Source organism: Leptopilina boulardi, unplaced genomic scaffold (genome assembly GCF_019393585.1).
Source record: "Leptopilina boulardi isolate dan_hultmark-lab unplaced genomic scaffold, ZJU_Lbou_2.1 LbouV2_342, whole genome shotgun sequence".
In the NCBI taxonomy this organism is placed as follows: Eukaryota; Metazoa; Arthropoda; class Insecta; order Hymenoptera; family Figitidae; genus Leptopilina; species Leptopilina boulardi.
In genome coordinates this window covers 1551549-1568720 of record NW_026137910.1, presented here as the reverse complement: position 1 = coordinate 1568720, position 17172 = coordinate 1551549, and the positions used below count along the sequence as shown (strand labels likewise).

Sequence of the window (17172 nt, the reverse complement as noted above, 5' to 3'; positions counted from 1 at the left end):
TTTTTGTTTACAAAAAAGAACAAAATAAAATTAATTTTAAACTACATTTTTGTATTCTTAATTTAAAAATGTCTCTTAATTGAAAATTTGTTTTTACCAAGTTTTTAAAAAAATATTTCTAGAGAATAAAAAACTTGTTTTTTTTTTGTTTTTTAAATAAAAATTATTAAATTTTATTTACATGGAAAAATTGAGTTAATGAAATAAATATATCGTGAAAAATTATAATAATGTGTCTTCTGATCTAATATATTCTCCAATGTCAGCTTGATGGAAACAAATTGTTGACATTGGATCTGCATTTTTACAATCGGCTGTACTTTTTGACGCAACACCAAAGCCCTAAAGAAAAAATTTTAATTTCAATAAATATTATTAAATATAAAAATAAAGAAATTTTTTAAAAATTTTATTTTATTAATAATAAAAAAAAAAATTTAATATACTCACAAGTGGTAAATCGTGCATTGAATAAACAACAACTCCCTGATATTGAGAGGTTCCCTCAGTTATTCTTCCTAATCCAGATTTTGTCACATGGTGTCCATATAAAAATTGTTGTTCGGCTGATGATTTCAGCCAAATTTTATACTAAAAATAATATTGATAAAATTTAATTAAACATTTTTTAAAAAACCAATTTTATTAAATTTCAGTACAGAATCAAGAAATTTATACTTTTAATAAGTCTCAATATCAAAAACTCTTGGAATAATAATGTTTTTTTAAAAGTACAAAATTAAGTCCCGAACATCCAACTTTTGATTATTAATTTAATACAAAAAAAAAAATTAAGCCATAATATTATGACTAAGAAAATTTACAATTTTAACATTTTTTTAAAATTAGATTTTTTTTAAATTTCATCGCAACAACTCTCAAACGAAATTTGATCCTAATATAAAAAATAAAAATCTAATCTTACCTGAGCATAAGGGGCTAAATAATGAAGTGCTGTTATATGTAATCTAAATTTTCCTGATTTAGTGAATTTTCCAAAACACGTTCCAATGCTCATTAAATGATCAGGTCCCATTGTACTTGCAATACCCAAAATTTTTTCCGACATATAATAGACACGATCTTTTTTTTCACGAAAACAATAAATTCCATCTGGACGATCAATTAAATGCTTTACATTGTCACCTATACTGAAATTTTTATTGTCATGAAATTATAATAATAATTCATATAAAAAGTTCTCAATTATTTTAACAAATTTAACATAATTAATATTAATTTTATTAACATAGTAGAAGTAATTTACAAAAAAAAAAAAAAAAAAAGAAAAACGAGTGTAAAAATTATTAAACACAGTTGAACTAATATTAATTATATTATTTTTAAATTATATTGAAAAGTAGAAAAAAAATTATTACAAAAATACAATTTTTCAAATATTATCATTGTAAGTAATATTTCGGTACAATAATGGAAATAAAAATTAGACATTAAAATATCGCAAACTGTGATTTATTTAAAAAATGACAATCTAAATTCTCAATAAAAACACGTGGTCTGTTTAAATATACTTAAACCTAACCTTAAATACAAAATTATTAAAAAAAAAATTGGAAAAACTGTTTTAAAAATTACTTACTACTTTGTTAATTTTTCGAACAATAATTTTGTTCTTTCTTCGGATAAACGTTTCATTGTATATTTTTCGTCGTGTGTTTAAATAATTATTAAAATTAATAATATGTATTGCAAATAACAACAAATGATGTCTGTTGCCTTATTTCCAAAATCTGTCAAAACAATGCGCATGCGCCACGTGGATGGCAAGGATGGGAAAAAAATTGAGGAGAAAAAATTACATTTGAACCCCTTTTCTTTCAACAATTTTTTTGGAATTTCTGAACTGAGTTGCAGACTTTTGTCTCAAAATTTGTTCCTATCTATGACATTTATATTTAATATTAGTATAGCCGGTAAAGTAGATTAAGAAATGTATGTAATTTAAAATCTACATTATCGGCTATACTAATATTAAATATAAATGTCATAGATAGGAAACTCATTCAGCTACAAATTTTCGCACTTTTATAATTCGACGACAAACGATTCGGACACGTGACAATTATGTAGCGCGAAAATTCGATTAAACACAGTAAATTGTAGAACGTAAATTTTAATATATGAGTGAGAAAAAAATAGAAGATATTTCTATCTTTTTCTCTCACATTCTTACGTCTTACGAATTACTACCGAGATCCAAAGTGTGTGTGTGAATGTATTCTTATTTTAACCTACCCAACTCTGATTATGTGTGAAACAGTCAAAAAGCAAAGCTTTTCTGCTCCGTTCCGTTGTGATTAAATTATTGATTAATTTATATTTACAAGAATATATTTAAGAAAAACGTTGTTTTTTCAAATAAATTGTTTAATTTATCCTAATATTAATCAAACTAAAATGTAATTTTTTTAAAAAAATCTGTTAAATGCTGCTATAAAATAATTATTTCTGAAAAAAGGTAAGTGTATAATTTCGTTAAAGTATATAGCATTTTTCACAGTTTTTTTTTTCAATTTGTGGAAGATAAATATATTACAAAATGATTTTAAAAAATAGAAATTAACAAACTAACACTGCATTTAATTTGAAATTAATAGTTTAAAAATAATTATATAACTATAATCTTATTAAACTAATCCTATTTTTTTAGACACATTTGCCGACTATTAAAAATAAGAAAATAATTGCATTAATTCGAAGTGTGAAAAAAAAAATAATAAATAAACATGGGTGACATAAAATCATTCCTTCATCAGTGGTGTATCAAAAATGGCAAAGAACCTCAATTTGATGTTCGTCCTACAGGTAAATAAGACAATGCATATTTTTTTATTACCAAATAAAAATTGTTTTCATAAATAAAAAAATTCTATTTACTAAAATAAAGCAAACATTTGCAAAGTTTTAAGTAAATAAAAAAAAATCTTATTTAAAAGAATAAAATTTTTTTAAATTTTAGAATCAATCCATTATTTTTTGACTGAAGTTTTATTTATTTATTTAATTTGAAAAAAATAAATTTTCCTCTGGAAGTGATCACTTATTTCGATAATTTATTACTTTTTTCACTTCCCTCATTATTAAATTAATTTGCGGATGTAATATTTAAAAAATGATTAAATTTACAATGTAAAAATATTTATTTAAATTCAGTAATGCTTAAAAATAATTTATTAGTTACAAAAATTTGTTTAAAATATTTATAAACTTATAGTAATTTAGCTCTATATGAAATATTAATTATTTTCAAAAATTTAAATTAGATGTTTTGTGCAATTTGTTCAAAAATTTTCATATATTCAAATAAATTACAAATTTGTAATTGAAAATCGTCTAATATTTAATTTTTGACAAAAACTTTAACTGCAAATATTAAGTATTTCAATATTCAATGTATTTTAAAAAATTTAAACTAAAATTTTTCTACAAATTAATCCATGGAAAAAAATAAAATCTCAAAATGAGAATATTCCGTTCAAAAATTAATTTTACATTTTACTTTTTAAATTTATTATGAATATTCATAAAAAAATACGATTTTTTTTTCTTTATTTGAGAATATTGTTATTAAAAGATAACTTTAAATCATTTATTTTTGAATAAAATTCTTCTTTTGAGTTTAAGATTTTTTTCTAAATTGAAATTATTCCTCTAAAAAATAATTTTTTTATAATAAATTTTTTTTTAACTTATCTTTTGTTTTTTATGTATAAAAAAATGCTTATAAAGTGACTTCAGGAAAAATGGAGATAGAATTAAGAAAAATTTTGAAATAATTCCTCTCAAATGATAGAAGAGGAAAATCCTCTTAACTAGACAGGAATAAATTAGAAAAAGTTACTGCATAAAATTACTCTTTTAATTAGAACATGTTTTTTGGTTTTATTCTTAAAAATTTGTAAACACTCTTCAGCAATTAAATTTTTTTTTTATGTAATCTTCTTTGTCTAATCAATTATTTTTAATAATTTTAATAAAAGGTTTTTAAAAATTTACATATTTAAAAAATTGTTAAATAAAAAAATTCACAAAACTTTATAAAGCTGAAGTACGCAACGTTTATGATAAACGATTTTTAAAGAAATAATTTTTTAAAATGAAAAAAATTCTACAATTTTTTGCCTAAAAAATGTTTCTTGTAGTTTTTATTAACCAACAAATTATAAAAAAAAAATATTTTTTTAGGTAAACAATTTTATAATTTTCCTTATTAAATAAAAATTGATTTCTAATCGTTGATCATAAACGTTGCATACTTCAGCATCGTAAAACTTTAATTATTTTCTAAAATTTGTTTAAAAATAAAATACAAAAATTTTGAATTCAAATTTACAAAATAATCCAATATAAAATCTCTTGAAATTCAATTATTTCTTAAATATCTAAAATTCACTTTTTTAAAATTCCATTGTTTTTGTAAATTATTTATTTATTTTTTTTAGTATAATAAAGAAAGTTTCAAAATAAAAATATTTATTTACTTATAATATAATTAAAATTCATCATTTCTATAAATTGAAATTGAAGAAAATATACTTATAGCAAATTTCAATATCAAATATAAAACACTCTTTGAATAATATTTTTATAAAATAATTTGACCAAAATAAATTGCACGTGTGTCAAAATGGTGGTTTACGATTTATCAGATTAAAAAAAAAGTAGCCCGCACATAATTTTAGATAAAATTGAATTTATTCTAACATAATTTTTAATAAATTTAGTTTAAAAAAATCAATTATTATAGGTCCAAAACATCGACAAAGATTTCTTTGTGAATTACGTGTAACCGGATGTGATTATGTAGCTGCGGGTAATTCGACAAATAAAAAAGATGCACAGGGTAATGCGTCACGTGATTTTGTCAGTTATCTCGTGCGAAATGGATTTGTTAATCAGAAAGATGTTCCTGGTGATATTGGACCAGTAACACAAATGAAAAATATTAAAGATGAAATTAATAATAGTGGACCTCAACTTCCAATAAAATCAGTTTTTCAAGATGGCATGGGTCCAAATGATATTGGACAAGCTTATAGGCCATACAATGAGGGTGGACAAAGTAATTACACTTATCGTGATCGAATGGCTGATCAAATAAAAGTCGAAGACGCTGAGGATGTTGATGTAAATTCTGGTATTCATGGCAATTGGACAATGGACAATGCCAAATCAAAACTCCATCAATTTATGCAGACAAATAAAATTAACGCTGATTATAAATATACACCGGTTGGTCCCGACCATACAAAGTATGAATTTATGAATACATATTATATATATATTTATAGCTAATAATAATTATTTTATTATCGACAATCGGAGTAAGTTGGAGAAATAATACACGATTTTTTCATTTTCTCTTTTTAGTGAAATTCCAAATTCTTTTAGAAAAAAAAAAAAATTTAACTATTCAAATAATAGATTTTCACCTATTATGCGAGAAAAATATTTTTTTTTGTCGCAGCTATTCAAACTTAATTTATAATTAACTTAATTTATTCTCATATATTCCCGTAATTGGGATAAGTTTTAAAAATAAATTTATTTTAATTAAAAATTAATTCTTTGGCATATAAAATTTTTTTATTAAATACTGTTGTGAAAAAATAATTGATAAAGAAATAGTAATATTTAACATTTTAGTTTTAATTACTCCAAATTAAAATAAAGTGAATTAAAAAAAAAAAATTTATAAATTTACCCGATCGACGATATTTGAATTTCAGATTTAATATTTGTGGAATTATTAAGACGAAATTACCTTTTGACTGATTTATTCAACTTGAGGCAATTATTTTTTTGCGCTTTTAGAAACAAAGAAAAAATGTAAAAATTATTTACTTATCATTCATTGTTATTAATAAATACAAAGTGTCTAACAATCAGGAAAAATATGTAGAGTCAAGGAAAAGTGAATATTTTCTTTTTCTTCTAAAGAAGTCAGTAAAATTTTTTTTTAATGTAGAAAATTTAATTTTTAATTCGTTAGACACAATAATAGTAATAATTTACGAAAAGATATTTTTTACAAAAGTGAAAAATCAAATTAATTTTATTGAAAATATTAAAAGAAACAAAAAAAACTATTTCTTTTAATAATAAACAATAAGAGAAGAAATATAGTCTACAGTGTACCTTTAAAAGAATTAAAATTTAAGACTATTTTTCCTCTCAAACTGAAAATTAATCAATTTCAAATGCAATTTAAAATATTTTAAGGTGAGCTCAAAGTCGTGTCAATTTTTCCAGAGAAGCTCCATGTAAAAATCGAATCGACTTTGATCTGCCCTTAATGTAAAGATTGTTGTTTATTATCAGTATTTATAAGTCAAAAGCTACTTTTGTCTTTCAATTCTTCTATTAAATAAGAATTGATAGTAAACTTTTTATTTTTTAAATTATTATTTATTGTTATTTTTATTACTATTTTTATTTCCATTGTTTATTATTATTATTATTATTATTATTATTATTATTAGTAGTATTATTATTGTTGTGTCACAATTGAGAACTCATTTTGAAGTTAAATTAAAACGAGCTCTCTTTATTTGTGAAAATTTTTTTGAATTTTAACGAGACCATCATGGAGTACATTATCATGTATTGTACAAAAAAAAAATACTTTAGGGAAAAGAAAAAAATGAAAAATAATTCCCTTGAACGTAATTGCAAAAGAAATTGTAACCAAATTTTTTATTGAAACAATTCAATAATAATTTTGGTATTGTCACTTACAGAAATATGGACAATGTACTCCAATATGGTTTCGGATAACTTTTAGTGGTGAGTTTTATTGTTTTTATATTTGTATATATATAAATATAAAAGGGGAGAAAGAGAATTTTAATTTATTCAATTAATTTGTTATATAATAAAAATTCTGTTATTAAATTTTTTTTTTAATATCATTATTTACAGGAGTTTTATGGCTGAAATGAAAATTTACGTGGATCAACTGAGAAGAAGTAAGAAAATAATTATTATTACAGTTGGAAAATAATTTAATTTCAGGCTATAAAATACAGAAACATTTCTTTTAAATCATGATCATTTATTTATTTAATTTAAATAAAATTACTTTTTTAAAATGTTATTTAAAGAAATTTAATTAAATTGTAAATATAAAAAATTCAATCAAATTTGTATATTAATTTTTTTTTAAATTATTTTTCAGTGATTATTGGCCGTGAAACTGCGTCCAATAAACAAACGGCTTCGAAAAGTTGTGCATTATCAATTATTCGACAATTGTATCATCTTGGTGTTATTGAAGCATTCAGTGGGACATTGAAAAAAAATAAGGAAGTCGATCAATTACAAGCATATCCGGTAAAAATAAGTGAAGAACTCGAGCATGAGATTCATAATGTTTTGGATGGATTGCAAATAAGACCAATTAATATTCATCAACCACCTGTAAGTTAATTACAAATTTTTATTCAGTTAAAAAATTTAATTCTATTAGATAAATAAATAATTATTTTATAAAGTAAATAAAAAAAAGAAATTTAATATCAAAATGATATTTCAAATTCTAATTGACGAAGATTACTTATTAAAAATTTAATATTATCTACAAACATTAATTTCATTAATTTTTCAATAAGAATAATTTTAAAAATTTATTTTATACCATTTTTAGAATATTATTTGTTATCTATTTAGAAAATTTATTTTTTGAATAAATTACGAAGCTGAAGTACGCAACGTTTATGATAAACGAGTTTTTTAAAGAAATAATTTTTTAAAATGAAAAATTCTATAATTTTTTACCTAAAAACTATTTCTTGTAGTTTTCATTAATCAACAAATTATAAAAAAAATATTTTTTAGGCAAAAAATTATAGAATTTTTTATTTAAAAAAATTATTTCTTTAAAAATTGTTTATCATAAACGTTGCGTACTTCAGCTTCGTAATAAATTGAAATATTTAAAAGTCTGTACAAATTGATTGCGTTCATAATAACGAAAAAATCGTAGAAAAAGAAACTTCTACCTACTGTTTTCTATTTTTAGAAAAATAATAATTTTGCACTAATTAAAATCTTTTAATTCATAATAATCATTTTTGATATCCCTATAATTCATTTTTGATAAAATTATTTAAAATTACATATAATATTTACCATGGAATTTGAATTTGGTTAATAATTTTTCAAAATAGTCTAATTTACTTATATTAATTGTTTATTGTATAAAAAAAGAACAGAATATTAAATGAAAAATAATATTTAAATTTACCTGTAAAATTTATTTATTTATTTATTTACACGGGCAATACCGGAATAAAATGTCCAAATTTTTTTAGAAAATTTTTAAATAGATTTTTATTAAATTCTATTTTTTGCAAGAAAATTTCATAAAAAAAAACAAAAAAAAAGAACTTTAAAATACACTATTAATTATTGATGGATAAATTAAAAAAATTAAACCTTTAAAATAGGACATTTAGTGACGCATGATTTTTGAAATTTAATAATTTCAATTATTACTCTCCTGAAATTCAATTATTTTTAATGATTTTTATAATATTCTTCGAAAATTTAACTATCTGAAATTATTTTTTACTTAAAAATTGTTTGAAATTATTTTATTTTTGTCTGTAATTTGTAATAAAATTTTTAATAACATAAATCATTAAAAATTTGTTATTAAAAATCTAAATTATAAATCTTTGAAAATTCAATTATCCTTTAAAAAATGTTATCTATAAAATTATTTGATAAATTATTTTTAGTACAATTAAATTTTTTTATTGTCTGAAAATTAATAAAATCTTTTTTGAAATTCAAATTTTTTTTTTTAAATTTCAACTTTAACTCTGTAAAACTTAATTAGGTATATAGTATATAGTATTATTTAAGTATATATTATTAAGTATTTTGTCCTGATCAACAACTTTTCCATTTTTGCTAAATTAATTAAATATTGCCTGAAAATTTTTGACCATCAAAACTAAAAACTATGATAAAATTTTTAATTAGAATAAATTGCTTTAATCAGACTTCAAAATATTATAAAAATGGAACTTTAAGAATTTTTTTTTTTTTTAGAAATTTGTCCTAATTAAATAAAATTTTGAAAATTTGTCTTACAATTAGTCCGATCTTGAAATATTCGAAATAAATTTTTTTGATAATATTTTATAATTTTGATTAACCAATATTAAATTTTGTTAATATAAAAAAAAATCAATTATTTCGACTTTTTTAGGGTTCCGTACTCGGTTCGGAACCCTATTAATATCGGTTTTTTTGAAATCGTGTACCCCCCCCCCTAGCGGCCACATAAATTTATCTGGAGGGCTGAAAATTAGTACACATATGTATTTTCGCGTGTAGATTACAGGAAAATTATAGCGAACTTGATTGGAATTGATTAACATAGCGTTGTCAAGGAAAAACCATGAATTTTTACGAAAAATACCTAAAAATGAGTATGTACCCCCCCCCCCTAGCGGCCACATCTTTTGACATAAAGAGCTCAAATTTGACACACTTACGTATTTTTACGTGAAAATTACAGGAAAATTATAGCGAACTTGATTCGGATCAATTTACATAGCGTTGTCAAGGAAAAATCAAAAATTTCGAAAAAAATAATTTATTCTCCCTAGCGCACACAATATTCAACCCAGACAGATCATATTTAGTATACAAATGTATTTTTACGGGAAAAATACAGGGGAAAAAAAGCGGTCACGATTAGAGTTGATGATTAACTTTTTATCAAGTTTTTCAAGAAAAAATGACAATTTTAGGAAAAAAATGTATTTTTCCACCAAAAACGAACAAAATTTTATTTAAAGGAAATTAAATTTATATATTTTAACGTATTTTTACGTGTAGATTACAAAAAAAATATAGCGAGCATGATTGGAGTTGATTATCATAGCGTTGTCAAGGAAAAACCATGAATTTTTACGAAAAATACCTAAAAATGAGTATGTACCCCCCCCCCTAGCGGCCACATCTTACCTGACATAAAGAGCTCAAATTTGACACACTTACGTATTTTTACGTGAAAATTACAGGAAAATTATAGCGAACTTGATTCGGATTAATTTACATAGCGTTGTCAAGGAAAAATCAAAAATTTCGAAAAAAATGATTTATTCTCCCTAGCGCACACAATATTCAATCCAGACTGTTCATACTTGCTGTAAAACTCAATTTTTGCGTGAAAAATACAGGGAAAAAATGTAAGCGCGATTGGAGTTGATGATCAATTTTTATCAAATTTTTGAAGAAAAATGATAAATTTCAGAAAAAATGTATTTTTCCGCAAAAAACGAAAAAAGTTTTTCTACAGTGATTCAAATTTATATATTTTGACGTATTTTTACGTGTAGATTACAAAAAAAATATAGCGAGGATGATTGGAGTTGATTTTTCTGGAATTAATAAACAAATTTTATTTTTTAGATAACTTTCGATTTTTCCTTGACAAGCAGCTACTAGCCTTATATCAATATCTTAAGTTTTATCTCTTTTTGACTTAGAAAGATAAAATTTAATATTCAATATATTTTTAAAATGTAAATACAATAAAAATATTGCGAGTTGAAATAAAATTATGTTTCTTATATTTTTTTAGTAAAATATTTTTTAAAAAATAAAATCGGAAAAGTGCGAGTTACACTCGCACTGAAATCGAGGGTTCCGTACTCGAAGCGAACTTATTTGGTATAAAAACAAATGTTTAAAAAATATGTGTTGTATGACAACTAATATAAGTGATACAAAAAGGAACAATTTTGTAAAATTCAAGAAAATTGTTCCTCTTCGTATCACTTATATTAGTTGTCATACAACACATATTTTTTAAACATTTGTTTATATACCAAATAAGTTCGCTTCGAGTACGGAACCCTCGATTTCAGTGCGAGTGTAACTCGCACTTGTCCGATTTTATTTGGAATATAAATCGACTTTTTTTATGCTTTAATTTAGATCGAAGGCCTGTGCAAAATAAGATTTTTTTAGTCCCAATTATAAAAGAAAAAAAAAAATTTTAATTTGATGCTTTTTTCTTTTTTTTCCCCTTGTAGTTGATAAAAAAAGAAGTAAACGCCGATAAAACAGGTGGAATATCACTGGTGACTGATCATGTATTAGATGATTTTATATCAAGTATTCCACAACCAGCTGGCGTTGTTAGTTGGTCGCCACCACAACAAAATTGGAATCCCTGGACAGGTTGTAATATTGATGAGGGTCCATTGTCAACAATGTCATTGGATCAAATGTCCGACGATATGATGAATGTCGAAAGAGATAGAATGCGTGAAGATTCATCATTACAACAAAGTATTAAGGAAAGATCAAAATTGCCCGTTTTTGCGAAAAAAAATGAAATTATGACAGCAATTAATGATAATCCAATAATAATAATTAGAGGCAACACTGGTTGTGGTAAGACAACGCAAGTTTGTCAATTTATACTCGATGATTATATTATGTCTGGTCAGGGTGCATATTGTTCGGTTGTTATTACACAGCCAAGAAGAATTTCAGCTGTGTCAGTTGCCGATCGTGTTGCATCAGAACGACATGAATCATTGGGTCAATCAATTGGTTATTCAGTGAGATTTGAATCATGTTTACCGCGACCATACGCGAGTGTTATGTTTTGTACTGTTGGTGTACTTTTACGTAAATTAGAAGGTGGGCTACGTGGTGTTTCACATGTTATTGTCGATGAAATTCATGAGCGCGATGTTAATTCCGATTTTATAATGGTCGTATTACGCGATATGATACATCGTTATCCGGATTTGAGAATAATTCTTATGTCAGCGACAATTGACACATCATTATTTAGTCAATATTTTAATAATTGTCCAGTTATTGAAATACCCGGTAGAGCATTTGCTGTAGAACAATATTTTTTAGAGGATTGCATTGAAATGACACAATTTGTACCTAGTGAGAGTTCAAAGAAAAGAAAAAATCGTGATCGCGATGAAGAATCAACAGCTGATGGTGAACCAGAGGAAAATTATAATAAAATAATTGATTCAAATTATTCGCCAAGTACAAAAAATTCAATGGCACAATTGCCGGAGAAAGAAATTAGTTTTGAATTAATTGAGGGTATATTGAATTTAATTAAAGAGAAAAATATACCTGGCGCTGTATTAATATTTTTACCCGGTTGGAATCTTATTTTTGCAATGATGAAACATTTGCAGCAACATTCAATTTATGGAAGTTCACGATATTGTATTATTCCATTGCATTCGCAATTGCCGCGTGAAGATCAACGTAAAGTATTTGATCCAGTACCAACGAATGTGACGAAAATTATACTTTCAACAAATATTGCCGAGACATCAGTGACAATTAATGATGTTGTTTATGTCATTGATTCGTGTAAAGCGAAAATGAAACTATTTACGTCGCACAATAATATGACAAATTATGCGACCGTTTGGGCGAGTAAAACAAATCTTGAACAACGTAAAGGTCGCGCTGGTCGCGTTAGACCGGGCTTTTGTTTTCATCTTTGTTCACGAGCTCGATATGAGAAATTAGATGAACATATGACACCGGAAATGTTTAGAACTCCATTACATGAATTGTCATTGAGTATTAAACTATTGAGATTGGGAAGTATTGGTCAATTTCTTTCCAAGGCAATTGAACCACCTCCAATTGATGCTGTCATTGAAGCTGAAGTTATGCTCAGAGGTAATTAATAAATTTATTCACATTTTTGTTTCCTTATTTGATAGCAAAAACGCGTTATAGGAATATTCAGAGCAAAAATTAATTATGTTTCATAGAAAAAAAAGTATAATAATTAATCACAAAAGAAAACAAATCTTTTTTTCTCCCACGTGCAAGAAATTAGTAATGTCATTTTATTTTTTCAAAAAAAAAATAATTTTTATGCTAATTTGTGTTGCAGAAAATTTTTTGAAAAAATAACAAATAATAAATAACAAAAATTCTTACAATTTTCAAAATCTTCAATAATAAATTGTTCAAAATAATTCAAATTTAAATACAAAAAGTGATTTTTTTAATCCACAAATATTTATAAATTATTATTTGTTTTAAAAAAAATGTTTTGCTAGTCTACCTCAATGAGAAACAATAATTTATGAAAAATTGAAAATTTTTCACAATAATTCAAATTTAAATTCAAAAAATTATTTTTTAACCCAGACATTCAAAAATTATTATTTTTCAATAACAAATTTTTTGCTGAAATGTGCTCGCCTAGTACAAGAAAAATAAAGTGTAAGATTTTCGTTAATTTCAAAATTTTTTTTAAAAAAAGTTAAATTTTAAAATCAAAAAATAGATTTTCTTTAATCAAAAAAATTAAAACTCATTTAAAAAAAAAAATTGTGCCTAATTGTGCTTATCCAGAACAAAAAGAAACATTTAAAACATTGACGAACAATTAAAATTGTTTGAAAATAATTCAATTTTTTAATTCAAAATTAAGTTTTTTTAAATTTGTAAATATTTAAAAATTATTTTTCAAAAATAAATTTTATGCTGAATTATTCTCGAATTGAAAAATTCAGCACAAAATTTGTTTTTGAATAATAATTTTTAAATATTTCTGTGTTAAAAAATCGTTTTTTGAATTTAAATTTGAATTCTTTTAAATAATTTAATATTAAAGAATTTGAAAATTTAAACTCATTTTTGCGTCCAATAAAATTTTATCTCATTTTTGCTACAAAAAAAATTTTGATTTTATTTTTAAATATTGCGCGATTTCTTTTTGCTTTGAATATTTTTTTTTAAACACATTTTTACTATAATAATTTCTCAATTATTATTTTTAAAATAATTTTTTCATTAAATTTTCAGAAATGAAATGTTTGGATAAAAATGATGAATTAACACCATTGGGAAAAATATTGGCACGTTTGCCAATTGAACCTCGATTAGGTAAAATGATGATTCTAGGATGTATGTTTCGTGTTGGAGATTCTTTGTCAACAATGGCTGCTAATAGTACAACATTTCCCGAAGTCTATAATATGGGTCCAGATTCAAAAAGATTGACTTATCAGCAAAAAGCATTTGCCGGAGCAAGATACAGCGATCATGTTGCAATGTTACATGCTTTTCAATCTTGGGAGGAAGCCCGATCAAATGGTGAATTAGCGGAGCAACGATTTTGTGAAAGAAAAAATTTAAGTTTACCAACATTGAGAATTACCTGGGAAGCTAAGGTATAAATTCCCAATTGGAGAATTTTTAATATTTTTTTTTTTTAATATTTGATTTTTATTAAAATTGTATTTATTTATTTGTAGAATCAATTGCAAGCTCTATTGACAAGTGCAGGATTCCCGGAGGAAACTTTATGTCCAACTCCATTGAATTATCAAGCAGGAGCTGACGTTCGACTCGATACTATTACTGCATTACTTTGTATGGGACTTTATCCAAATGTTTGCTATCATAAGGAAAAAAGAAAAGTGTTAACAACCGAGTCGAAAGCGGCATTAATTCACAAAACATCGGTGAATTGCAGCAATTTTGAGCAAACATTTCCATTCCCGTTCTTCGTTTTCGGCGAAAAGGTAATTAATTATTTATTTATTTAGTAAATATAAAGCCATTGAATTTCTTTTTCAACGAATTTATACTAAACAACATTTTTTGATGCCAAACTTTTATTTGGCAGAATTTTTATTTCACAGAATTTTATTTAAATCTTTTATTTAAAAGAATTTTAATTAAATCGAATTTTAATTTAACATAATTCTCATTCAACGAAATTTTAAATGATATACGAATTTTTAAATGTTAAAATTCTAATTTACTCAATCTTCATTTTTTTTAAATTTTTATTTGCAAAAATTCTTATTTACATATTAATTTAAAAAAAAATAAAATATTCGTTAAATTATAATTCTTTTGAATAAAATTTTTTTTTGTTAATTTAAAGAAATTATTTTCTTTAACATTTTTTTCTTTGTTTTAAAGGACAAATTGTTTTATATAAAAAAAAAAATAGAAAGAAAAGAAGATATTTAGAAAAATAATTATTTCGTTTTAGATACGAACCAGAGCCGTGTCATGTAAACAAATGACAATGGTTTCTCCAATTCATTTATTATTATTTGGCTCGAGAAAAGTTGAATATATCGATGGTGTTGTGAGATTGGATAATTGGATAAATTTAGATATAAAACCAGAGACAGCGGCAGCAATTGTTGCATTGAGACCGGCTTTAGAGAGTTTAGTTATACGAGCTGCAAAAGAACCGGAAGCTATTCTTGAGCTCAGTCCTTTGGAGGAGAAAGTTTTTTCAGTTATAAGATCACTTTGTGGTATGAATGCGTGTCGTCATAATATGGATCCAATAACTGGCGGTGGATTTCAACGTAGAACACCAATGCGAGGTCATGCTCCAAACTTTTCACCGGACAGTGGTCCAATACCAAAATTAATGCGAGGAGGTGGTGGTGGTGACGGAGCACGTGGAATGGCAAATTCTGGTTTTCGCGGTAATTCTGGAAATGGAGGTGGTTTTCGAGGAAATAATGGAAATGGAGGTTTTAGAGGAAACAGTGGAAATGGAGGATTTAGAGGAAATAGCGGAAGTGGGGGATTTAGAGGAAATAGCGGAAATGGAGGCTTTAGAGGAAATAGTGGCTTTAGAGGCAATAGCGGTTTTCGTGGTAATGGTGGTTTTCAAAATAATTTCTCATCTCGGGGAAATTTCGGAAATCGTGGTGGTGGTGGTGGTTTCAATAGGGGAGGTAGTCGTGGAGGTAGAGGAGGCGGAGGAGGTCGAGGGAGATTTTAATTTTAATAGTAAAATTACATAATTCTGTTTTACATTTATTGTTATGCGAATTCTTTAATTTATCTTCCATACTTTAAAAATTATTAAAGATATCATTAAGGTACACTTTATTCTATACATTAATTTTAATTGTCCACAATAATAATTATTATTATTATTGGGAATCATGGATTTTTGAGGAAGTCATTTTCTAAAATTCATTAGTCTAAATTTTGCAGTGGATCGAATTTCAATTGACACGATTAATTAAAGTAGAATTTCCATTTAGTCGAATTTCTGTACAAAAGGTAGAATTTATATGATCGTATTTCTACTTAACAAAATTTTTATTAATTCTCATACAAAATTCTGTTGGACTAAATGAAAATTCTATTAAATATAAATTATTATTATTTTAATTTTTCACCATTTTCGAATTTTTATTTTTTTTTTAAATTAAAAGTTTTGAAAATCTATGCGAGAGATTTTTAAGAAAGTTCGTATTTAGGACTCAAATGATCCAAGAAAAAAAGTATAACCTCCTTTGATAATTTAAATTTAAGTGAGTCAAAATGGAAGGTGATGTCTTCTCTTAAAAGAAATAAAAAAAAATTCGTTTATATTGAATTTAAAGATGTTACTTTTGTTTAAAAATTCATTTAAATGAAAATGTATATATATATAAAAATTTGTAATTTTAATTAAAAAATACAACAACAAAAAATTGGTATTTGAATACAAATGTATAAGTAATGAAAATTCAATTTAAATACATGGTAAAAATATAAAAATTAAAATAATTATTTTATAAAATTTGTCTTTAAATAGAATTTTTAACTTAGGTTTAAAAAATTTTATTTCACGGAAATTCGAACTATGCAATGAATTTTATGGAATATTCATATTTACCATGAAAATCATTGTCAAAAATTGATAAATAGTATTAAAATTCCATTCTAGAGAAATTATATACGTTTATACATACATTGTAATAATATGCATCGATTTTACTTTATTAGACTATAAATATATATATACAGTAAGAATAGTTAACTAGAAAATTTTTGTTCAATAAATAAATACTCTTACCAGTATGAAAAATGATGATAATTATTATTTTTATTCCTATTATCGAGAATAATTTTTAATTAAACTAACAAGTGGGGTTGGTAAACAAAAATAAAAAAGCTGGCGAACTACTATCAGCTCCGACACCCACTAAAACCCATAACCCTTCTTTTGAAGTCCTTTATCTACTTTATCTTGCTTTGACTTTTGACTTTGAAAACCATATTTATTTATCATTGAAAGTTGTACATTAAAGTTATACAAAAATTTCTTAATTCTAAGATATATATTCAGCGCCTGTTATTTTAAGTAAC

The 17172-nt window shown here is 24.2% G+C and overlaps 2 protein-coding genes across 3 annotated transcripts; one reads left to right on the top strand and one right to left on the bottom strand.

Moving 5' to 3' along the window:
• Positions 1–134: 134 nt before the first annotated feature.
• LOC127285896 (60S ribosome subunit biogenesis protein NIP7 homolog) lies at positions 135–1770 on the bottom strand. The gene is made up of 4 exons (XM_051312102.1): positions 1601–1770; positions 926–1151; positions 451–591; positions 135–342 (listed from the first exon to the last, which is right to left on the bottom strand). The coding sequence occupies exons 1-4, from the start codon at positions 1654–1656 to the stop codon at positions 223–225; spliced, it is 543 nt and encodes a 180-aa protein (XP_051168059.1). The 5' UTR covers positions 1657–1770; the 3' UTR covers positions 135–222.
• A 516-nt stretch (positions 1771–2286) lies between these two features.
• Positions 2287–15953, top strand: LOC127285885 (dosage compensation regulator-like). Of its 2 annotated transcripts, XM_051312091.1 has the most exons (9): positions 2287–2479; positions 2672–2826; positions 4769–5273; positions 6943–6989; positions 7199–7440; positions 11076–12717; positions 13858–14225; positions 14310–14579; positions 15059–15953. In XM_051312091.1, the coding sequence occupies exons 2-9, from the start codon at positions 2748–2750 to the stop codon at positions 15809–15811; spliced, it is 3906 nt and encodes a 1301-aa protein (XP_051168048.1). In that variant the 5' UTR covers positions 2287–2479; positions 2672–2747; the 3' UTR covers positions 15812–15953. The 2 variants fall into 2 exon arrangements, with proteins under 2 accessions (XP_051168048.1, XP_051168049.1); XM_051312092.1 differs by lacking the exons at positions 2287–2479; positions 2672–2826; positions 4769–5273 and adding an exon at positions 6789–6807.
• Positions 15954–17172: the final 1219 nt, after the last annotated feature.